Source organism: Callionymus lyra, chromosome 19 (genome assembly GCF_982586985.1).
Source record: "Callionymus lyra chromosome 19, fCalLyr1.hap1.1, whole genome shotgun sequence".
Classification (NCBI taxonomy): Eukaryota; Metazoa; Chordata; class Actinopteri; order Syngnathiformes; family Callionymidae; genus Callionymus; species Callionymus lyra.
Genome location: NC_141836.1, coordinates 6807485 through 6832675, shown reverse-complemented (window position 1 = coordinate 6832675; position 25191 = coordinate 6807485). Strand labels below are relative to the sequence as shown.

The window sequence follows — 25191 nt, the reverse complement described above, 5'->3', positions numbered from 1 at the left end:
AAAAATACAACTTTGATTTAAATATAAATTATTAAATAACTAAACGGAGAACTTAAAATAATATAAGGGAAATTAAACAACCAGAAAAGAAGAAAATATATGATTATAAATTAAAATATCCTTTTGTTTCCAGATTACGGAAAAAAAAATAGGCATTATAAATCGAGCCAAGAGACAATAATTTAGCTACGGGAATTAAACAGAAAAAAGATCGGTTATGAAGATAAGTAAATTAAAAAATAAAATAAAATAAAACCCACTGATCTATAATAATATCTATATATTCGCAATGTTGTTGTCAGTTTTCAAATAAAGTCTAATCATTATTTCGTGTCTCGATTATTAATACTTGACCCTGTGACGTAATTTGTTTGGCGGTAAAAATACTTTTGATTTCTAGCTAACAAGCGGAAGTTTTAAATCAATGTCGGTTTAAAAAAGATCAACTTAATCGTATCAAGTGGAACAAAGACAAAAGATCTGTCAAGACGTCGGTAAGAACTTCTTATCAAGATGTTTTGCATGTGAATGAAAGAAATAAATCTATTTTTAAATGACTTTACCCATCAACTTTATTGACAGTAAAAAGGTCAGAGAACATTCAGGGGCACACGTTTGCAAGAAAGCGACTCGTTGAAAGGATGAGGCAGTTGAACATCTTGAGGTAAAAGTGTTTTTTTTTTCTTCACAAAATATTACGCTGAGAATCCACCTCTGGCCGCCGCGGGTACTGCACGTAGAAAACAACAGAACAGGTCAAAGCTGAGAATGACAAGCAAACATGCTCGAGTTCACTCACTTTTCTTCTTTTTTTTAACATTCTGCGAACAAATCGAAAAACTAAGAAGCAGCAAAAACCCACAATAACAATACTGAGGTCGGTCTCACTCAGAAAAGTCACTTTACTGAAGCGATAATAAGGTTTTCGGGTGCTGTAGAGAAGCAGGAGGTAACATCGACGTGAGGATTTTGGAATATAGCTGAGTCAGCGACAGGAGAACGGATGAGGAGTTCCTTTAGGATCGACCCGTGTTGTTCAAACATCGTCAAAAGCACAAAAATACTTATAAATAAATAAACATTCAGTTAGATGTTTTGCAGCAGACTTGTAGGGGAGGTCCAGAACCAAGAGTTGGACCATCAGGAACCGGACATGAAGAGAGCTATCTGCTGGACCACCATGGAGACATCAGGTCCAGTTGTCTCGGGCCCCCCCTAGGGAAGTCTCTCGGTCCAAAAAAAAAAAAAGCTCGAGACAATCTGACTTCACTGCTGGAGAACCACGAAGGCCGAGAGACCTTCTGACCTGAAAGTCAGGTGGTGTAAACGTGGGATCCTGCGACAGTGTTAAGGCAAACTGCGTCTGGACAGACCCTCCAGTGACCCCCTAAACCAGGACCTTGTAAACCAGGCGTCGAAACACACGTAGAAAACTCTTGAGGACCTAAAAGTGCAGCTGAAGCACCAGATCCACACTGTACAACATCTGCAGAAGGCACTTGAGGACGATTTTTTTTTTTTTTCTATCTGGTGCTGATCCGCTTCCCCTTCAGCCCACCTGGTGCTGGCCCCGGCTGATGTGCGAGGAGAACTCGTAGCGGTCCCGGCTGCGGTGGCCGCAGATGTTGCACTCGAAGGGCTGCCTGAAGCCGTGGCACCCCATGTGGATGGTGAACATGACGTGGTCGAGGAAGAGGATGCGGCAGTGGTGGCAGTGGAAGGAGCGGACCGCCTGCCCGTCGCCGTCCAGCACCTGGACCCTGGAAGACGAGGGCGAGCCGGAGATCCTCCTCACCGCCGCCGGAGGAGGGGCCGCGCAGGCTCTCGCCCAGTCCGGGTCCAGGTACTTGGTGTGCACGAGTCTGGACGCGAGGTGGTGGTGGTGAGCGGGCGTGAGGGTCTGGTGGTTGTTGGAGGTACTGGTCAGGACTAAAGCCCTTGTGCTCGGCTCGTCGGGCGTGCTCTCCGTGTCCGTGGAGTCCGGACACCCGTTGGGCGAGGGGATATGGCTGAGAGCCGAGGGGTCGTCGCCGCCGCCCTCGTGCCCGACCGTGGACGGGGGCCTGTTGACGGAGGTCGGCGCCGAGCGGAACTCCGACATGAAGGCGGGGTGAGCCGGGCCGTGCCGGGACACGAGTCCCGTGGAGTCCCCGGAGTGTTGGGAGCTCATGTGGTCGGCCTCGGAGCCGGAGGAGAGTTCGTAAGGTGCTTCGTGAAGGTTCAGGTCCGTCTCCGCTGCGGGAACACAACGGAAGGTTTGGTCAAACATTTTCACGTTTCACTCCCCCTACTGGTGGAACAGCATCACTGCAACAGTGTTGTTAGTGTAGCACGTGTTCCTTAACCTGTGGAGACTGAACTTCCTCTCCTGCCCTGAAGGGGCACTGGTACGGTGGCCCAGAAGTTCAAAACAAATTTACAAACGCGAGGATAAAATGACAAACTGAAACAAATTTAGAAATTTGGAAACAAAAAGGACAATTAACAAACAATTAACAAACTCTATAAAAAAAACAATTCCATAAAAAAATTGACAAACTCCGAAAACAAGAATTTAAATTTCCTGGAACAAATTTACAAACTGTAAAACATGTTTACAAACATTAAAACAAATTTACAAACTCTGAAAAAAAATGACAAACACTGAAACAAATGTACAAACATTAAAACAAATGTACAAACTCTGAAACAAATGTACAAACTCTGAAACAAGAATTTAAATTCTAAAACAAACCTACAAACTATTTTGAATTTTCTAACAAATGTATAAACTTATTTTGTTTTGCACTTCTGGGCCACCGTACAGAGGTGAAGAGCGAGGACTCACCTGAGATCTTCTGGGGTGTGGAGCGCTTGCGTTTGGTGAGGCTGCTGGCGAGTCTGTCCACGAAGCTGGGGGGTCCTGCCGGTCTGGTGGTCTCTGTGGCCTCGTCCCCTATGATAGACACACGTGAGCTCACAGCATCTCAGCAGAACCACTGCTGTGTTACCAGGCTCTGGTCCAGGGACCCCTGCCCTCTGCTCCTTCAGGTAAATGTGGCAGCGCTGCTTGTGCTCCTCTAGCGCCCCCTGAAGTTTGTAGCCGCGACTGCAGAAACTGCATTTGAAAGGTTTTCCCATCGATGGTGAAGAAACTGGCGGAAAAACACAAAGTTTTAGAAGCTTCTTCTCTGGAAACAGATCATTATTTCAAATGTTGAAACTTTTTATCGAAGAATAGAATTGTTTTTTTTTTAAATAATTAAATTAAATACTTTCTATATTTAATGGTTCATTAGTTTATTGAATAACTGAATAGTAAAATTGAAATATTTTCAAAATTAATTTAAAAAAAAAGTACACATGGAGTTTTGATCCAGTTCCAATCATTTTAAAATACATTTTCTATTTCAATATTTTTCATTCTTAACCTTTTACATGTTATATAGAAATGTTGGTATAATAGTGCAGCCATGATTTTTATTTATTTATTTATTTGGAATTAAAATATTGAACTGTATGTGTTAAAGAAAAGTGGTTAATTGTGTAATTCTTAATTACAAAAACAAAACAAATACAAACTTCTAATATAAAATGATAGAAGTCAACTATTCAATAACACAATATTGAAATAAATTATTCAATGACATAATAATTAAACCTTTCAATATAAAAAATAATTTAATTAAATTACTCATGAGAACTTTACATGTAGATATGATTTAAAAACTAACATCATTTTAATAAAAACATTAAAACTTTCAACATTTAAAATATATTTTTTCACATTAAATTATTCAAAAAAATTTAAATAAAAAATGAAAGTTTAAACATTTGAAAAGTTGAATTGGATCCTTCAATAATCTGAAGCCACTGACACACGACTCACCTGCATGTGTGCGCAGGTGTCCTGCCAGGGCGTCTCTGCGGCGACAGGCGTAGGTGCAGACGGGACACTTGAAGGGCTTCTCTCCGGAGTGTAGCTTGATGTGTCGGAGCAGGTTCCCCTTCTGGGTGAACGACGCCCCGCACTGGTTGCAGTGGAACGGTCTCTCGCCCGTGTGGCTGCGCTTGTGCACCATCAGGACGTTGGGCCCGATGCAGGTCATCCCGCAGACCTCGCACTGGAGTTTCCCGCTGGGGATCCGGGCGGGCGGCGCCGAGGTGGTGCTGCACAGACCCTCCACGAACTGACCCTCCTCCATCACCCGCTCATCCCGGGTGGGGTCACTCACGCCGTCGTGATGCGACTCGTCTTCACTGCACAGCTCCACCTTGATGGAGTTCGCTGCAGGAAACCAAAACGTGACTTCTTTGAACTTCTACGGACGAGCGGCGACACAACTGACCGCGGCGAGGCGACGCCCGAGGACTGTTGAGGGACTGAGCTGACCCGCGGTGGAGATCCCGGGAAGGTTCTTGTCCCAGACCTGCAGCACCAGAGACTCAGAGCAGCTCAGAGAGACGTAGACGGAACAAACCTGTGCGTGAACATCCATCCTGGTCAGCGTTCATCCTCTCATCAGGAGCCTGAAGGACAGATACCAGGACATGATGATCACGTGTGGATGGAGAAGAACATCATGGCCATCACAATATTGCGTGATCTAATTAAACATTTAAAATGCGGAAACATTAATTGTTTTGAAATTTTAAACATTTTTTTTCATAATTTAATTCAATAGTTTCTATATGAAAATGTTGTTGTTCTTTTTTAATAATAATAATTTAACAAATGAATGTTTTTTTTTAAAATTTTAATTAGAGTTTGATACTGTAATTCCAATTAATTCAAAAATACGTTAAATTCAATGTTTTTTTTAGCCTTTTAAATTAAAATGTTGGCACTATTATATGAACATTTTATATTGACATTAGAAGGCTACAAATTATAAATTATTGACTTAAAAATAGGTTTCTTTTTAATGATTTTAATTATAATATAAACTAAGTGGTTTAAAAAAAATGTGGAACTGTTGAACCAAAAATGCTTATTTAATTTTAAAGGCTATAAATTAAGGATTTTATAATGCAAAAAACACATTAATTTTTACAAAAATATAACAACAAATTCATCATTTCAATATATAGATATATGAATTCAATTATTTGAATTAATAAAATATAACCTTTCAGTGTACACGTTATTGAATTAAATAATTTAAATAAAAATAAAAATTGACCTTTTCAATATAGATTTTTCTTTTAAAGAACATTAAATAAATGCTTAAAAATCTTCCATAGTCCACACTGGTCTTTTACTTGACCTGTCTTGAATGTAAACACAAAAACATAAACACAAGTAAACAACGTCATTATTTGTCGCGAAGATGTTCGTGAGGAAAGTTTGTCAACTTGTTTTGCTACAACGTGACTCAAATATAACTCTCCTGTCACGACTTCTTGACGAAATACAACACGAAGATAATTGACTTAAACGTGAAAACGACGTTATCAACTCACCTCAGCATCATCAGCGTCACTGCAGGTTAGCGCCGCTACCGGAAGTGGAACGATCGTGGCGGAAAGAAAGAAACAAAAATATACAATTAAAATAAAAAACAATTAATATATATATTTACATAACAATAGAGCAAAAAAAAAGTTAAATTAAATAAAATAAAAAATTGAATTTAAATCCATTTTTTAAACTGTTTCTGAAAGACCGGAAGTAAGTCCGACAGAAACTCTGAGGTCGCAGGGGCAGCAACGAGAGCTCAGACGTCCACTCATTCCTCAGCCTCCATTTCCTTTTGGCGCCTCAAGACCCTACTATCCTGCCACATCTTCACGGAGGAGACCCCGGGTCAGACCCGGCAGATGTAATAGACTCACAGTTAATTTTAAGGGGAACAAGGTGACGTCATGGACCTGAGCCTCAAGTCTGGCGGTGAGACCCCGTTTCTAATGGAGGAGGCGGAGACAGACGAGGAGCGACGGACGAGGAGCGACAGACGAGGAGCGACAGACGAGGAGCGACAGACAGGAGCATCAGAGCAACAGGCGGCTGCGGGAGACGCGCCGGTCATTCCGGGTCACGATGATAAAAAACCAGCACCGGGAGCCGACGGTCCTCCGCGGTGGGCGGTTCTGCCGCCACAACGTCCACGTCTCAACCCCGTCCTGTCGCTCCCTGGACTCGACTGACCGGTGTCGGTGTCGGTCCAGACAGCGGCATTTTGTACACCGAGTTCCGATCGCTGTCACGGCCTGAGCTGTGTAATGTTTCTCCCCCGAGCCGTTGCCATGGCAGCAGACCAGCACGACAAACGGTACTTTTAAGCGTCAACAGGTCCAACAAAAAAAACAAACGCACCCAGCAGTCGAACCCGCGGGGGGTGTGATGGAGCGCGCGCGGTTCCGAGCGGCTCACCTGTCCTGGGGTCCTCGGCTGCTCCCCGTCTGGATGGATGTTTGTTTTCCGCGGCGACGACAGCATCTCCGGGATTTTTTTCTACCTGGGAAACCCAAACAACTTCCGGGCCCATGCTGGGCTACAAGACCGAACCGTCGTCAGCAGAGAGCCGGATCCGAGGATTGTCGAGTTCATCGATGCGTGTCAGCTGGTGCTGGACCAGGTGACCCGAACACCCGACACCAGAACTTACTCAGGTTTTCACGTCGATGACGGAACAACTGCCGAAGTTCTGTTCCGTCAACGGACCGAACTCTCCAGCAGTTCTGTTGATGGCGGTCACTGAACCATTTTATAATTCTTAAAAATCCTCATAATAATAAAATACGAATTTCATACTTTATTACATAATTTCTTTCAGGTGTTATTATTCATAGCGTCTTTTGTTTTAAGTTAATTGTTCATTAGATTTTCTATAAACATAAATACAAACCTTCATGTTATACATTTACATTCTTTATTAACGAAAATAACTAATTAAGCACGTTTTAGACTAAAACTAGAATATTCTCTCGCCACTAGATGGCAGCAAGGTACTTTGAAATACATCTGACGTCATTCACATCTCAAGGTGCTGCTGACGGTGTAATTAATAATAATTGATGAGATTAGATTGACTTTATTAATCCCTCTGGAGAATAATGTCAAATATAATTTTATAATAGTATAATTTCAGTTTTGATTTGTTGAAATAATTATAGAAAAATAATATATTAACAATCTTGTGGGTCTTATTTATTAATTAGTTACGTTGAAATGTTTATTTGCTTTAGTCTGTTCTTAAAAGAAAACTACAATACTTAAATTTTGTTAGTGTACGTCGTATTGCCTTTGTGGTTGTTTTTTATTTAACATTTACACCAAAGTTTTCAGCATAAAAAATGAGTTTTATGACTAAAATGAATGGAAGGAAATCGGTGCCTTCAGAATATTGAATGATTGAATTTTAATTTGTACAACTTCTTTTAATGTACATGTTGTTTTTTTTTAAAGCACATCATTATTTTTCGAACTATTGAATTCAACAACTTCTTGATTGAAAGGTTTAAAACATTATTTTTTATTAATAATTGAATTTAAAAAAATCGAAAATATCACGTTTCCACAATTTGTTTATATTGAATTATTGAAAAAGCTAAAAATAAAAATATATAAAAATTAAATTAAATCAATATTATAAATTAACATTTAAATTGTTTAACTGAACCACACAATATTCTTCTGTCACTGCTACACTTCCATGTACATGTCCGGCTCATTTAAAGCGATGTGGTCGGTGTCGTCGGGTCAGGATCTGGTACGCTTCATGGATTTTGACGAACATGGCCTCCGCCTCTTTGCTGGGGTTGTGGTCCGGGTGCCAGGTCCGGGCCAGCTCTCTGTAGCTCCGGCTGATTTCCTCCATGGTGGCGTCCGGATCTAAAGACAGCAGCTGCGGGACAGATTCCATTTCAGCCACTGACCACTGCAGGCTCTCCATGAGTGGTCGTAATGTTTCAGCCACTGACCACTGCAGGCTCTCCATGAGTGGTCGTAATGTTTCTGTCACTGACCTGCAGCGCGTCTCTCTCCCTCCGGCTGGACTCGCTCAGAAGGATCTCCAGGACTTTCCTCCAGGACTCTTCGTAGAACCCCCCTCCGGTGAAGACGCACAGGATCCGGTACGGCACCAGCAGGACGTATTCCACCGCGGCCCGGAGCCAGGGCAGGAACCAGAAGAGGTCCAGCAGCGCCGCCACGCAGTCGGACAGGTAGTAGAGCGTCAGGGTGGTGTTGTGGAAGACGCAGTAGCCCAGCGGAGCAGAGAAAGCGAGCCAGACTAAACACAGCTTGTAGAGTCTTGGACCTGGACAAGATCACACTGAGTCTCCCACTCCAGGTCCAGTTCGGGGTCACATGATCTCACCGAGTCGCTCTGGAGTCCGGATGGGTTTGGAGGTTCGGTGCTGAGCGGCCGTGACGGTCGCCGCCAGGCTGATGGGCAGCGGCGACCACGTGCTCCCGTAGAATATGGGAGACGTCACGAGACAGGCCGTCAGGGTCTTGTGCAGGTCGGAGGTCTGCTGCCCCACGGTGGACACCAGGTGAACTCCAGCGCCCACGCTCAGAGGCAGCACCAGCAGGTAGAAGAAGCTCAGGGACTTCAGTCCCAGCAGAGCCACGGTGCCGAAGTACACGCCGACACACACCTGACCCACCATCCGGACCGGACCCACGGGGGGCAGACCAGAGGACGGGGGTCCGGGCTTGTTGTTTGCCTCGCTAACATAAGCGGGGAGACGGACGACCTCTCTGACCCAGCCCAGGCCGAACCCTCCCAGAGTGAGCATCCACAAGAGGGCGTGAGAGTCCCGCCGCAGGTAGAAGTGGTGGACCCCCAGAGGACCCCCCAGCGCCCACAGCACGAAGGTGACCAGGAGACTCTTGGTCATGATGGGTCTGGAGATCATCTGCCGGCGTCCTGCGGGTCAGACATCCTGGACCTTCAGAACACAGAAGGTTATATAGAGATTTTTTTCTTTATTTTTCCACTCAAAAACTAAAAAATATATATATTTAAATTAATAGTTTCCGCCACCAGAAATTATGTTTTCAATTAAAGAAATTACTACAATTTATAAATATATTTTCCAAAATAATAATAGTTACTTCGATCAGAATATATATTTTCTATTTTAATTTAATTTAAAAAATAATAATAATAATAATAAAAAAAAAACTTAATTTTTAATTTTTATTAAAGACACTTTTTTTTTGGTATTTTAGCAGCTTTTGATGATTTAAATGATTAAAAATGTTGTTTTTTTCTTATTTAAGCAACTTATTTATTTGATTAAAGGATCCTTTTTTATTCAAATCATTATTTTCATTAAAATATATTTGGTTTAAAGCGACATTTCTTTTTAATCAAAGCAACTTTTTTATTGGATATAAACAAACTTAAATAAATAGTTGCCACAACAAGACAGTATATTTTCAATTAAAACAAGTACTTATATTTACAAATATATTTTCAAAAATAGTTACTTAATAGTATATTTTTAATTTTTAAAAGTGAATTAATTTTTTTTTTAAAAAGACATTTCAATAAAAAAAGTTACTTCATTCAAAAAATAGAGCATGAATGAAAGATTTAAAATATTTATTTTTTTAATCGCTTCAATCAAAGAAAACAACAACTGGAATTTCTTTTTTTAATGGAATTTTTTTTGTTAATAAAATATTTTGTATTATTATTAGTAAATTTTATTAGTATTTAAGCAACTTATTTATTTGATAAAGGGATCCTTTTTTATTAAAATAATTATTTTCATTAGAATTATTTTTAAAGTGACATTTCTTTTTAATCAAAGCAACTTTTTGATTGGAAATAAACAAACAAATCTCCCTCTAAACAGTTAAATTCCACAACAAAGATGGTGCAGAATGTTCGTCTTCTGTCCACCATCGCTGCTGTCTTTGTTGAGTCGTCCCTCGTGTCTTTGTTCAGTCGTGTCCGAGCTCTTGATAACTTCTCCTTCCTCCTCCACGCCTCAGCTACACCACCTCAGTCAGCGCCGGCGACGGGTCGAGAGCTTCGTGTCGGACTTCAACCTCCACCCTGAGCATGTGATCGAGCCTCGACTAATGAAAGGCCTCAGACTGCTGTGATGTCATCAGCTGTCCTGAACTAGCTCGTGGGTTTTCTCTCCAGACGTCCTGTATATCAGGGACGTTCAGGAACATTCCACACCAAATAAAACTCACTCGGAGCCACTGACACGACTGACAACACAGTTAATATGATAAACATGTTATTCTCGTAAAATCTAGTGTTCAAAAGCAGAAAAAAGGGTTTATGTGGACAAATAAAAACAATATTAAAGTGAACATTTAAGCTTAATAGAGTTTAGTTTTCTCTTCTAGGCTCAAAAATACCTTGCAGGTAAAAATAAATAAATAAAAGAAAAGGAAAAAACTGAATTTAACAAAAAAATAAATAGAATTTCATTTTCAAAAAGTTAAATCAATATAAAATTGTATTTTTGGTCCACTTTTTTCTACTTGATCGACTGAGTGGATCTGAGCAGACGGTACAAGCTGAACAAGAGATTTAAAAAAAAAAAACCACTTCTTTCTTATCATCACCAGCGAGTTTGTTATCATGGTTCCCTGTGGTGCGTTCAGGTACCTGCGTTAACGTCCGTTTTCCAGCCGCGTCAACGGTCTCGTCGTCCAGGAGGAAAGTTGTCTTTGAGAGAAGCGTTTATTTACGGGTCTCTGTCGATGAAAAGGTTGGATCAGTCACTGCGTGAATCTCTGTGACTGATAATAATGACTCCTGTCGCAGTCGCTGGTCAGCTGGACTTTGAATGGTGACAAGATACAAATCTATTGAGGGGGAGAGGTCAAGGGGGGTGAATCAGTGAGTAACATGGAGTAGATCGTGGTCACGATATGAAACAAACCGACAGTGAAGGATCATTTGAAAGTTGTAAAGTTGGGAATAATGTGGAGAAAAACAACTTTTCTGTTGGTCGTTTAGGTTTGAATTTGACTTGAGGATTGTCTCCTGTGTCGCTCCTCCTCACAGGAACTTGATCAGCTGGATATTTAAGTGTGTTCTTCAGGTCTGTGTGTTCTGTGGTGAACTAATGACACAAGATGAAATAATAAGTTACTTTTGTCGGCGGATTCTGCGCTTTCATGTGGGTCACAGAGGTTTAGACTTCAGTCGGTCAGACCAGGTGACAGGAGGTTTCACTCGAGCCAAACTCATTTTATATTTACTAAACTGTAACAGGGAGAATCAAATTCCCATCAGCCTCGGTTTTACTCTTATTACAAGAATATCACTTTCATCATAATATTAAACCATTTAAATAAAATAATTGTATTTAATCATTTCTATATTGAAGGTATGGATTCGCTTGTATTGATTAGTTAAATTCACCAATTTTATATTGAAAGATTGAATTATTTGTATATCATTTAAATAAATAAAAAATGAATATTTTAAAATGAATGGTTTTATATTTTAAATCCAACAATTAAAATATACATTTTCTAAAGTATTATAATTATTTTTAACCTTTGGTCTTGAAAATCAATAAAAAAAAAAAGTTAAACGTTTTAACATTATGGTTTTTTTTTTTTTACATATTAGTTTGATATTCCAAATCCAATAATTAAGACATTCTGAATTCAGTATATTTAATATATTTAATTTAATTTGTATGAAATATAAAAAAGTTTGTGAAATAGTGCCAACGTTTTTATATAGAATTAAAAAACAAACATTTTTTTATTCAATTATTAAAAACTTTTATAATGAAATATACATAAACATTTATTTTTATTTATTAAAACAACATTTTAATAAATCCATTCAAAGTTTCGACATTTTAAAGTCTACTTTCATCTACTTTCTACTTATGTACATGAACTTTGAACAGTGTTTTTTGCTTCGACAGGTGCGGCACCTGAGGAGCGACAGGCCACGCCCCCTCCACCAACCCCACCCCCCGCCGCCTCTCTTCCACTAAGCCCCCGCCCGTGTGGCTAAGCCCCGCCCGCCTCCTCCCCAGTGTAGCATCAACAGTTAGCTCCAGCGCTTCAGTCCCGCAGCGAGACTCCTGGAGGAGATGCGACGCGTTTGAGTCCCAGGTTCAAAGGTCATGCACACGCTGTCGCGTCCCAGGAGCGTGTGATGGTCCCGCAGGATGGAAGCGGACGACGTGTCGGTGAGAGAGCAACTTTTCCACAACCGCGTCCGGGAGACGATCGTAAGTTGCTAATGCTCGGATACAAACTGTCCTTCTCTCGCTTTTTTTCTCTCTCTCTCTCTCTTTCTTCTGTCACTTTTCTCTCCTTCAAAAATGTCGTCTGACAAATGTTCTGCTCAGACTTGCAGTCGCACCTCGAGTGCTGAGTGATCGATCACATGGACGTTTTTTTTTTAAAGAATATTTATTGATACTGTTATTGCTCAACAGAGTGACACAGAAAAACAGACTTTGGAAAAATCAAAACACCTTTTGCTGCTAAAAAAACAAACAAGAGTTTAAACTTGTATTACGTTCCTTAAGTTGCAAGTTTTTAGAATAGAATATAGTTTTCTGCTGAGGCAGGAAGTTCTTCTCTTACTGCAGATCTGACATCGGCTACTTCAGCCTAGACCAGCGGTGGACAAGTCAGGTTCCTCAGGGGCCACATTTTATACAGAAGCCATTATGCGAGGGGCCATTAAAAAAACCCATAAATAACATAAAACATTTAAAGAAAAAGTTCCCTAATATACTTTTAAAATCGTATTTCCTCTTAAAACAAACCTTACAGTCCTATTGAGATACTATTAATGAATAATCGAGTTGATACAACGTAAAATAAAACTTATTCAGTCCAGAGTTAATAAAAAAAAACATAAATAACACAAAACATTTTTTTTAAAGTGCCCTAATATCCTTTTAAAATCTTGTTTAAGGTCAAAAAATCCTCTTAAAACAAACCGTACAGTCATATTGAGAGACTAGTAAAGAATAATGGAGTTGAATACAAGGTAAAATAAAACTTATTCAGTCCAGAGTTAATAAAAAAAACATAAATAACACAAAACTTTTTTTTTTAAAGTGCCCTAATATCCTTTTAAAATCTTGTTTAAGGTCAAAAAATCCTCTTAAAACAAACCTTACAGTCATATTGAGAGACTAGTAAAGAATAATGGAGTTGAATACAAGGTAAAATAAAACTTATTCAGTCCAGATTTAATAAAAAAAAACACCAGTTAAACGGCAAAAACTGTTACAAACGATTCATGTTTGTTTATTGTCTCAAACCACAATCCACAACATTGACCCACAAAAGACACACACAAACTGTATTGTCAATGTGCTGATCAACATCTTGCTGTGTTTACACCAACAACTCCGCAATTGTTACGATTATGGGATGCTTTCTCTCAGGGTCGTACTCGTTGGTTGAGTTCTCTAAAATGGTCTAAAACTTTCACTCAAGGTTACGTGTTTGACATATTTTCCTTATCGTTAATGGGATCCTGGTCATATTCCTGCATCGTAAAGATTACATGTTCTATCCGTGTGCGTGTGTGTGCTCATGACCTTTGAACCTCGGTTGCCGAGTTGGCTCACACGGTGACATTGTTGTGAAATATATCAAATATGGCAGACGATACGGTCAGAAAGACGGACTCCACGCTCGTCCAATTTTCAGCGATTAATTCTCTGACGCCGTGGTGTGATTTTTAAATCTCCCGTGTTTGTTGTGACGTCCTGCTGAAGAGTTGAACTTCAGACCTTCACGGGTACAACTGGACGCGTGGCGTGTGACCTTTCACCTGGTTAGAGAGAGAAATTCATCTCCAGCGTAACGTTTCTATTGAGTTTCGTCGCAGTTCTTCTGGTCGCTGGTATCAGATCAGGAGGCGTGTTTTATTCTCAATGTCCCTTTTCAGCTAATGCTATTAGCGCTGGCTGGACGTCTGCCTCCGCCAGCACTTCCTAAAACCTCTTACCCAACCCGGACCCGTGCCAACCGGAGATAAAACCCAAGTCGCTGTCGGAAATGAAGGATCAACCATCGCCTGCTCGTTTGGGTTGTGAATGTGCGGCTCCGCTCTGAGTCTCTCCTGAACGGCCAAGCTTGAAACGAGCGTTTCTGACAAGAAAAATGTCAAAATAATGTGTGTATTGTCAAGAATCTGGCGATACGATATGTATCACAAAACACGGGCAACATTACGATGTGTATATATATAAAGCGAGATACTGTATGAACCGATATATATTGGTAGTATTGTCCGAGGACTGGGTCTTGGCCATCCATATCCCAATATATTAAGGCTAAAGTTCGAGATATATATATATATATATATATATATAATTAAATTCAAATATTTGTTCCGCAAAGTGAAGGTAAATGTTCAGTCAAAGTAACATTGATGAACAGTGTAAACTGTTGTTCAAATAATAAAATGTCAACATGAATAGTGAAATAAAGAAGTGCAGTAAGGATTACATTTAAATAAAATGTGGCTGGTGAAATAATGTAGGCCAATATTTTTCTCTAACAAATTTTTTCATAAGAAAATAAAGATGTACATATTTTTAAATTTTACAACTTTAATTAGATTCTTCTTCTTTCTAGCAAATCCACTGACATAAATAATGAACATGACCAAAGAACTAGATAATAATAACCCTAGTTATGGCAGCATTTATGTATATGAAGAAAGAACAAAATAAATCACCTAATAAAAAAAACATATAAATGAAATGACTCTTGATGAAGTTGTTACTGCTTTAATTTGTTTTTAAACCAAATTATGTCCAAACATCAGCTTTAAAAGCTGCTGGAGTCCACTGTATCCTCTCGTCCTCAGTCATCGTTGGAATCTAGCAGGTTTTAAGTGTTACTTTTCGAGCTGAAAAACAAAATCTAATATTATTTAGTGTCATCAGTCAAGGTGTTCTCTTGGTCAGGTGCTGAAGAACGACATTGTTTATTTGTCGCTAGTGTATACAGTACATTGCGGTGTATTTAGATACTGTATGAACCAGTATATACTTGTAGTATTGTCGAGTACTTGACTTTGGAATCGCAGAATTTACAGACCACATGACTCTTGATGAAGTCGTAACTGCTTTCTTTTTTTTAAAAACCAACTGCTGGAGTCGACTGTATCCTCTCGTCCTCAGTCATCGCCAGGATCTCGCTTGTTTCATTGTTTCTTTAGCTACTGAGGACGCCATGACCGCTGCCATCTAGCGGCCAGGAGTTTAATCGTTACACAAAAATGAACAATTGACGTAGATATATTGATTGTTATTTCTAAATAAAAAAAGTGGTAAAATGGTTATTTTATACACACTTTATTGTAATACAAGCTATTTCTAACAAAGGATTTCAAAGTAAGGACAAATGTATGTCGATATTTTGTATGAACAGGTGCATGATGTGTGTGTGTGACGTCACACACACCTCAACAGTCTCCATAGATGAGTGTGTTACGTGAGGACGAGCAAACGCCCACAGAAGAGTCGTGATCAGGTGGCGTCACACCCTCAACTTCAACAGTCGCTGACGTCTCTTCTCTCCATTGTTGTTGTGGAGAACAACGTGATGACCTCTGTCCTGGTCACACCCTGCTGGACGTCTTGTGTCGTTGTGTCGTCCATCATGGTGTCACCATCGCTTCAGGTGTGACCTCCCTGGCGCGGCGCCAACATTCCGGCGATATTTATTGTGACGTCGTGAACGACATTGTTGCAGGTCGACTCACTCGTGTGTTACGTCATCTAATCTTGATCCCTCTTTAATTTGAGGCACACAAAGACAAAGTGTCTTCGCAGCTTATTGTCTTCTTTCAGGGTTGTGTGTCGTTTGTGAATGTGTTGTGTTTGTGTGTTCAGATAAATATAGAGAACTTTGTGTTTAGTTTCAGGAACTCGCTGAGGTTTCGTGGGATTGTTTGTGCGTCTCTCCGTTGTGTGTCCGGGTGAGAGTGGAAAGTGGTATCTGAGGATCAGAACAGCGTGACACCGGGGTTGACCCCCTTTTCCCCGACACTTTTAATCCCCTCGACTGTGTTGTTGTCCCCCATTTTGTTTGAGCCATAATCTGCCGCTTCCATCTGTCTGCTTCTCTGACGCCATGTTTCACTGTTGATGCTGCAGCAGCTCCTGCTGTGCAACACACACACACATATATATGCATAACACACGCACACGTATATGCATAACACACACACACATGTATATGCATAACACACACACACGTATATGCATAACACACAAACACATGTATATGCATAACACACACACACACACGTATAAGCATAACACACACACACACACACACACGTATATGCATAACACACAATCTTACACACACTCTCAAACACTTTCACACACATGCACTCAAACACTTTCACACACACTCACACTTTTAAACACTTTAAACAATTTAAACAATCAATAAAGTTTTACCTTACCTTACTTTTGCATGCATACACACACACTTTTAAATGCATATGTACACTTACACCACACAAACACACCTTCCCACAGACACACTCGCATGCATGCAGAAGCAGTCACACTTGCATGTACACACGCACACACACACGCACACACCTATCTATCTATACAGTTTCACACCCACTCAGTCACACACACACACTCACAAACACGAGCTCCTGTTTTTGCACGCAAACACACACACTCACAACATCGTGCAGTCACACTTGCATGCGTGCACACTTTCGTATTCACACATTCACAAACACACACCATCTCATTGGCATTCACTCTCAACACACACACGCTGACACACACACTGACATGCATTGGCACTTTCCCCAAACACTCTCACACTCTCTCAGACAAACACACATGTTCCTGATCGCGCTGGAATGTCTCGGATCAACAAGTGTGTTGATGTTTGTTTACTCTGGTGTGTGCAGATCTGTGTGCTGCTCTTCTCCTGCCTCTACATGGTCTGCTACCTGGTCCTCACGCACTTCAAGAAGACGGCCGAGTTCATCACAGGTGGGTGAAGATCCGAGGAGCTCTGGAGCTCGACTCTCCACATAGCTGAGGTCGTGTTCTCGTAAACATGGTTGCGAGGCGCCGCTAAAATTGCAGCGGCGAATGTTTTTCTGCCGCACAGCGTTGTGTAACCGACCACACCTTCATGGGAAGTGCCTGCTAGTTGAAGTACAGTATTTTGCCTCCAGGTGATGACAGTTTAATTAAGATCTGCTTCAAGAGTGTCTCACTTACCGGTGTCTCGTATAGAAGTCGGTGCCAACGGAATATTGAAAGGTTGAATTTCACATTGAAAATGTTGTTGATCTTTAAGAATTAAAGTTTTAATAGTTTAAACAAATAATTTTTATATTGAAAGGTTGAATTTGCTTTTATTCAATAATTGAATAAAACATGTCTTTAAATATAATTGAATAAATACATTAGAATATTTCCAAAATGAAAATATTTTTAACACATGTCTAATATTCTAATTCCAAAATCAAATGTTTAATAATAATTTGTAGATTTTTTAAATTCAAAATGAAAGTGTTCCTAAGACAGTGCCACCACACGCTGCTATAGACTCTGCTATGATATATTGATGCTCCGGCGCTTCTGTCGTCACATGATCGTCTGTTCGTCACATGATTGGCTGAAAAGTCTTTTGGTGACAGTTTTATACCAACCTTTTAATATTGAATTTAAAAGGCTACGGATTAACAACTATTGAATTTAGAAAATTCATTCTTGGATAATAAAATATTAAACTATGTTTAAAAATGTTCAATACAATGTATTCAATTATTTAAAAATAAAAAACGAATTAAACCTTTTTAATCTAAAACATAATTTAATCAAATTATTAAAAGAAACATTTAAATAAAAACATTTGAAATGTTAAATTTAAGCACTCAATATTCTGATGGCACTGATACACATCTATTCTCTCCGTCTCTCCATTTAATAATGGACTGTTAAGTAGAATCTTCAAGTCCTGGTAAAGACGAGGAATGGAGTCGGACTGTATCTATTTCCAGTCTAGATGAAGTTCACTAGAAGGTCCTGATCGACTCAAGGACGTAACTTAAAGCAACAAAACTAACCAGAGAAGAATGTGGTCGACAGTCTGCTGCTGCATATCTGGATTTTAAAGTGCGTTCGTCCCTGAATGGATTGGGCTGACGCCCCTGACTGTTGCGTAACCACTTCAATATCCTGCCGCGATGAGAAGCAGATGTCAGGCCGGCCGGTCTCTGCGCTCCACCGGGTCGGGTCGCGGGTCGGCCCTGAACCGTCTGGACTACCGGCTGAAACCATACATGTTGTTATGAGAGTCGACGAGCTGTTGAGTCTCTGCTGTCATCACGGCGGAGTAACCTGGGGTCACACCAGAGGTCAGAGGTCGGCTGTGACACCGACATTCTGACTGACCCGTCCTGAACGTGTTTTTTTCCCCCCCGAGTGAAGCTGCAGCGTCAGTCTGAACACTGTGATACTGTGTCTGTTTCAGATGACGCTGAAGATGCAACCGTCAACAAAATTGCGTAAGTTAAATCCTGACAAGATTATATGACAGCTGCTGCTGCTGCACATGTGTGTGTGTTTGTGTGTGGTGTGTGTGTTGGTGTGTGTGCGCTTGTGTTCCTGTTCAGCTTCTCTACTGACTTTGTCCCGACATGTTGGGTCACCCGGTTCATTCAGTTTGTGTCATTTGTGTCGGTTTGTTTTGGCAAATCATTTGTTATGATTGAGTTATTATAGAGTGAAGTCTATAAACACTTTTAATAATCAATAACATCATTGGCGGGACAATATGGAAGTGTATATATTAGTGTCATCAGAATATTGAATTCAACATTTCAAATGTTTTTTTTAAAGCATTTTAATATTATTTTTTAAATAATTGTATTAAATAACTTCTATATTGAAAGGTTTAATGTGATTTCATTAAATAATTCAAGTCAATTATTTCAGTTTTGAAAAGTTGAATTTGGAACAATTTAATCTTCAATTAATGTTTTTTTCAAATTGTATTCTTATTCCCATCATTCGTAGCGTTTAAAACCCAACATAAAGATGTTGCTATAATTGTGTCATCGTTCCAGACTAATCCAATCGAGCACCGAGCCATTCGCTCCGACTCTTAGATCGACACAAAGCCGTCAAACTATCGTTGGTTGCCGATACTTAATCTTACTGTTGCTAATCCTTCACGATGAATTGAGACGCCAGTTCTGTGTCGTCATGTGATCATCTGGGCGTCACATGATTGGCTAAAGCTTGACCAAGTAGCTCGGTACTCCTTTGCTATTGTCTGGTGCAACTATACTATACTATACTATACTATACTATACTATACTATACTATACCAACATTTTATGTTGCATTGAAAAGTCTACAAGATATGAAATATTACATTTACAATTGGTATTTTTGATAATAATAACAAACTCATAATAACGATTATAATGAAAAAAAAATCACCTTTCAATTGATAAGTTATTACATTTCATTATATTTAAAATGAAAGCTTTACAACAAGATTTACATTTTTTAAAAGTTCTAACATTTGAAGTGTTCAATTCAACCATTAAATATTCTGATGGCATTGATCTACTTCAGAAGGACACCAGCGGTTTGTTGTCAGGTACATTTGAACTCCAGTGATGTGCTTCGTGGGAAGTCTGAGATGCTTTTGTGTCAATAAAAAATAAAACCGTGAGCATGTGTCGTTCCAGGCTGTGGCTGTGCACGTTCACCTTGTCGGTGGCCGTGTGTGCCGTCCTCCTCCTCCCCATCTCCATCCTCTCCAACGAGGTGCTGCTCACCTTCCCTCAGAGCTACTACATGCAGTGGCTGAACGGCTCGCTCATCCACGGTACTCCCACCTTCTCTCTGCCCGACTCCGCCCCCTGGCGGCCGCTCCAGTAATTACAGATCGACTTCTGCTCTCAGGGCTGTGGAACATCGTGTTTCTCTTCTCCAACCTGTCGCTGGTCTTCCTCATGCCCTTCGCCTACTTCTTCACCGAGTCCGAGGGGTTCGTGGGCTCCAAGAAGGTAAATCCACTTCTGTCAAAAAAACAAACCCTGGCGTGGGAAAGTGAGCGTTGACGCGTGTGCAGGGCGTGATGGCGCGGGTCTACGAGGCCGTGGTTCTGCTCCTGCTCCTGGCGCTGCTCGTCATCGGGATGGTGTGGGTGGCGTCGGCGCTCCTGCACGACAACGTGGCCCGGAAGAGTCTCTACGGTGGGTCACGTCCACCTCAGCAGGCCGTCACACGTGCTCACACCCCTGTCGTTCCAGACCTGTGGGAGTATTACCTACCCTACCTTTACTCCGGCATCTCTCTGTTCGGAGTCCTGCTGCTTCTCCGTGAGTGACCCCCGTGACCTCGGCCGCAGGTTTGTCGGCTAACCTGTCTTGTCTCGCCGTCAGTGTGCACGCCGTTCGGGTTGTCGCGGATGTTCAGCGTGACCGGCAGCCTGCTGGTCAAACCTCGCGTGAGTTGACGCTCCCAATGCATGCTGGTCTAAATCCATGTCCAGTTAACACTCCTGTTTCCTCTCAGCTGCTGGAGGACGTGGACGACGCACTGAACTGCACCTCGTTCGAGGAGGACTCGCTGTACAGGAAGCTGCAGGGTAGGAGACGTCTTCAGATGATCAAATACTTTGTCTATATACTTTGTTTCCGAATCACTTTCAACCGAAATTGAGCTTCGATGACAACTTTAAAAACGTCAGAAACCAAACTGACGGCAATGATGACAAAATAATAGACAAATTAAATGTAAACACAAGATAATATGTGAACAAAAGTAACGACAAATTAACAAAAAAACTGTAAAAATAACATAAATAATGACAAAAAATGTAGAGACAATATAAAAAATAATTAAAAAAAGAACGCAACATTTTTTACCTAGTAAAAACTACAAAAAAATTAAAGAAAAGAGTAACGACAACATAAAAAGATGGAATAAAAAAGCAAACATGACAACTCCATAAAAATATAAAAGAAAGAAAAAGTAACACCAACATAAAAAAATGGATTAAAAAAAACAAACATGACGACTCCATAAAAATATAAAAGAAAGAAAAAGTACCAACAATATAAAAAAGAAACCGAAACATAACAACCATATATAAAAGAAAAGAAAACACTTACTATGACGTAATTTATCAACAAATAAGTAACAAAAGAAATAATTAATACACAAAAGATAAGTAACGGCAACAACAAAATAAATAATCAACAACAAAAATGGACAAAAACAGTTGCTACATTAATATCAAAAACGATTATGAGATGTTGCTAAGCTGGAAAGATAAAGGAGTCTATCGTCTTGTGGTGGTCAGGGGGCGGAGCCTCCTGCTGGGTGCGGCTGAACGTGGAGGTGATGAAGAAGGAGCATCAGGCCGCCAGGAGCAGACGCGTCGCTCTGGGTGAGGGAACTCGCCGACCTCCGCGGCCATGTTTCCATGGCAACCGACGGATCCATAGAACCGGCGAGGTGCGGGTCACTCACTCTCGTCTTCTGCTCAGAAACGCGGCGGAAGGCGTCGCCGTGGCAACGGAACCTGGGTTACCCGTTGGTGATGCTGGCGCTGCTGGCGCTGACGGTGAGTGTGCGGGTCGCCCCGGGTTCGAACGCTGGGGCTGACGGGCGTGTTGGTTCCGCAGGTGCTGTGCGTGCTGATGGTCTGCTTCAACGTGCTGGAGCTGCTGCTGGACGACACGGCTCTGCCCAGAGGCATGGAGGTGAGTGTCAAAGGTCGCGCGCCCCGAGACGCCCTCACTGACCTTTGACCTTCTCAGGATCCTCGACTGGGGAAGGTCTCCTTCTCCATGTTCGGCTCTCTGGGCGCTGCCGTCCAGGTGCTCCTCATCCTGTATCCTAGCAACGGCATTACTGATAAACAACATAAATAATAGACCATAATAGTCAATAATAGAGTTTTCTGAAGAAGAAGCCCCGAAGTGTTCCTTAACCTTCTGCCAGATACCTGATGGTGTCGTCTGTGGTGGGCTTCTACAGCTCACCTCTCTTCACCAGTCTGCTGCCTCGCGCTCAAGACACCAACCTCACTCAGGTGCGTCCACACACACCTTTGATTGACAGGTGTCAGTCAAACCTGCAGACTCACACGTGTCTTCTCCTCCAGATGATCGGCAACTGTGTCTCTCTGCTCATCCTGAGCTCTGCACTTCCTGTGTTCTCTCGCACGCTCGGTGAGTTCACTTGTTCTCCTGCTGTGATACGTGACGCCACCACCGGGGGTCGCTGGACACCTGTTGACCTTGACCTCCTCTCGCAGGCATCACTCGCTTCGACCTGCTGGGAGACTTCGGACGCTACAACTGGCTCGGCAACTTCTACGTGGTCTTCATGTACAACATGATGTTCGCTGGACTCACGTCTGCGTCGCTCATCAAGACGGTCACATGGGCCGTGCAGAGGGAACTCATCCGGGCCTTCGGTCAGTACCCCCTCCCTCACTGTCTCCCCCTTTAACCTCACTGTCTCCCCCCTTTGACCTCACTGTCTCCCCCCTTTGACCTCACTGTCTCCCCCCTTTAAATTCACTGTCTCCCCCTTTAACCTCAGTGTCTCCCCCTTTAACTTCACTGTCTCCCCCCTTTAACCTCAGTGTCTCCCCCTTTAACTTCACTGTCTCCCCCCTTTAACCTCACTGTCTCCCCCCTTTAACCTCAGTGTCTCCCCCTTTAACTTCACTGTCTCCCCCCTTTAACCTCACTGTCTCCCCCCTTTAAATTCACTGTCTCCCCCCTTAAACCTCACTGTCTCCCCCTTTAACCTCACTGTCTCCCCCCTTTAACCTCACTGTCTCCCCCCTTTAAATTCACTGTCTCCCCCCTTTAACCTCACTGTCTCCCCCCTTTAACCTCACTGTCTCCCCCCTTTAACCTCACTGTCTCCCCCCTTTAACCTCACTGTCTCCCCCTTTAACCTCACTGTCTCCCCCCTTTAACCTCAGTGTCTCCCCCTTTAACTTCACTGTCTCCCCCCTTTAACCTCACTGTCTCCCCCCTTTAAATTCACTGTCTCCCCCCTTTAACCTCAGTGTCTCCCTCTTTAACTTCACTGTCTCCCCCCTTTAACTCCACGCTTACCCTCCATAAGGCTCAAGACAAAGAGTCTGATTCTTATACACACTTTCTCACACATTCTCTCACTTTTTTTTTCTCTCCTTCTTTCACTCTTGCTCTTTTTCTCTATGTCTCCCTCTTTTTTTCTCACTCTCTCTTCAATTTTTTCTCCCTCCATCCTCTCTCTATTTCTGTCCCCCTATTTATTTTGTTATGTCTTTCTTTTCCCATTTTTCTTTTTGCCTTTCTTTCTCTCCTTCTTTCACTCTCTTTATTTTCTTCCCTCCCCTTTCATTCTCTCTCTCGTACTTTCTTTATTCCTTTCTTCCCCTCTTTTTCTTCCTGTATTTCTTTCTGTTTTTTCTTACTCTCTTTCTATTTTATTTCTTTCTCTGTCTTACTGTTTTTCTTTCTCTCTCTTACTCTCTTTTTCTTACTCTATCCATCACACAGCCATAGGTCCAAACATGCTTCTTCTCTTCTCCTGCAGGTCTCCACAAACTCCCTCTGACCGTGTCCAGGTCCACCGTCCCCTTCAGACTCCTGCTGGCCAGCGGACTCTCCAAGATCCACTGACTCCCCCTGCAGGAGGTGAGAGGAACTGTTCGGCAGTCGCGGACCGACCCGAGGATCAACGTCCGACAGACGGATCATCTCTTCAGTCCAGGTTCTTCTAGGGTCACCCTCTGACTCCAGAGCCATCGTGAGGTCCACGTTCCAGGACTTGGAGGTTCAGGTGTGTTTCAGCACCGTGGTGAAGCTCTTGTCGTATCCATGGTGACTCTGCGGCGACAATCTCTGCGAGGACTCGCAAAGTTACCGATGTTGAAGGACAAGAAGAGCAGCTTGAAACTGAGGAACCAAAGATGGTCGCGGCTGCAGATGCTTTTAAAGAAAGTAACTTTAACACGAAAAAACACTCGCAGCTTCTCGTCCGGCACCAAACACTGTGAATTGAATTCTGGGAAAAGTGCAATAACGTAACATTCCGCCTCCTTCTGATGTGTCACTCGGAGGACGTCTTTGACAAAGTTTAAAAAGTGAAAATAAGAAAAAGCGTGTGCAGCGTGGTGATGACGTCACCGTTTGACTCAGCTGCTGCATCAGCAGAATATAATGTTTGTCCAGCAGGGGTCAGTGTTCTCGTCTTTCATGTTTTTATATCAAGTTCGGATCATTCCAACTTCTTAGCTCGTTTTTAAGGGATGCTGGACTTTGATGGGGATTTTCCTGGATTTTCCAAAGTGATGCAAAAAAATCTCAAGAAACTCAAGTTTACGTTTTTTCTATTTTTGTTGTTGTTTCTGAGCAAGTTCTCCGTGAGCAGAAGCAATAAAGCTGCTGTGTGTTTTTAAGGCGGTGTGTGTTCAAGTGTGTTCAAGTGTGTGTGATGTGGAAGAGCATGTGTGACCGGGCGTCCCCCCTCCTCATCGCTCCACGCATCACTTTCTTTAATCAGCAGCAGAAGAAAGGAGTATTTTGTCCCGTCTGTCGTCGGCGTCCTGCGGCGACGCCACTACAGACGAAGCCCACGCTTTCCCGCCGCGATGCAGGCGCCCGATAACGGCGGCAGACGAGGAGGAAAGAGATTCACTCTTTTACAACCGCCCGGCGTCGTCCTTCATCTCTTTTCTTCACCCATTGTTCGCCGAGGCCGCTCCGGCTCTGATGAATTTCTCCTCACTGATGTTGTCTTTTCTTGTTTTGTTCCTTTTAATTGCGATTATTTGTTTGAGCTTTTTTGTTTTTCTGAGCGTTTCCTGTGTCGGGAGGAAATGAACCGAGAAGTTCAGCTGGAGCCTCACGAGTGGAGGATGGTGGAGTCAGATGTTGAAACTCTGAATTTGATTTTAGTTTTTTTTATTATTCGGAAGTCAATATCTTTTAATTCTTAGACTTTTATGTTCAATATACATTTATTTTTTAATTATTATTGTGTTTCTTTTTACACAGTTTAATGTAAAGAAACTAAAATTTTTCTAAATTCAATGTTTTTTTTTATTCATAGCCTGTTAAATTCTCTATATAAAATCTTTCTATAATAGCAACATTTTATATTTATTTTAATAGATTTTTTTAAATTTATATTCTAATTCCAATAATTAAAAAAATATATATATTTAATTATATTTTAAAATTAGAGCCTTTGAAATGAAAT

General features: G+C 41.5%; 3 protein-coding genes across 4 annotated transcripts; 1 reads left to right on the top strand and 2 right to left on the bottom strand.

Annotated features, from left to right (window-relative positions):
* Nucleotides 1-416: 416 nt before the first annotated feature.
* lmbr1l (limb development membrane protein 1-like) lies at nt 417-24386 on the top strand. 2 transcript variants are annotated; one of them, XM_087780999.1, is made up of 19 exons: nt 417-494; nt 583-664; nt 11848-12159; nt 16854-16938; nt 18431-18464; nt 19659-19798; nt 19876-19979; nt 20045-20168; nt 20226-20294; nt 20358-20422; nt 20491-20563; nt 21281-21367; nt 21468-21544; nt 21606-21683; nt 21741-21814; nt 21925-22015; nt 22088-22154; nt 22241-22402; nt 23524-24386. In XM_087780999.1, exons 3-19 carry the CDS (start codon nt 12097-12099, stop codon nt 23607-23609), a joined length of 1479 nt encoding a protein of 492 aa, XP_087637125.1. In that variant the 5' UTR covers nt 417-494; nt 583-664; nt 11848-12096; the 3' UTR covers nt 23610-24386. The 2 variants fall into 2 exon arrangements, with proteins under 2 accessions (XP_087637125.1, XP_087637124.1); XM_087780998.1 differs by lacking the exons at nt 417-494; nt 583-664 and adding an exon at nt 9767-10071.
* On the bottom strand, nt 615-6607 carry ikzf4 (IKAROS family zinc finger 4). The gene is made up of 8 exons (XM_087781000.1): nt 5815-6607; nt 5443-5477; nt 4461-4509; nt 4329-4409; nt 3869-4267; nt 2991-3134; nt 2828-2935; nt 615-2235 (listed from the first exon to the last, which is right to left on the bottom strand). The coding sequence occupies exons 3-8, from the start codon at nt 4492-4494 to the stop codon at nt 1550-1552; spliced, it is 1452 nt and encodes a 483-aa protein (XP_087637126.1). The 5' UTR covers nt 4495-4509; nt 5443-5477; nt 5815-6607; the 3' UTR covers nt 615-1549.
* Nucleotides 7566-10781, bottom strand: dnajc22 (DnaJ (Hsp40) homolog, subfamily C, member 22). The gene is made up of 4 exons (XM_087781008.1): nt 10566-10781; nt 8301-8877; nt 7948-8240; nt 7566-7826 (listed from the first exon to the last, which is right to left on the bottom strand). Exons 2-4 carry the CDS (start codon nt 8842-8844, stop codon nt 7650-7652), a joined length of 1014 nt encoding a protein of 337 aa, XP_087637134.1. The 5' UTR covers nt 8845-8877; nt 10566-10781; the 3' UTR covers nt 7566-7649.
* Nucleotides 24387-25191: the final 805 nt, after the last annotated feature.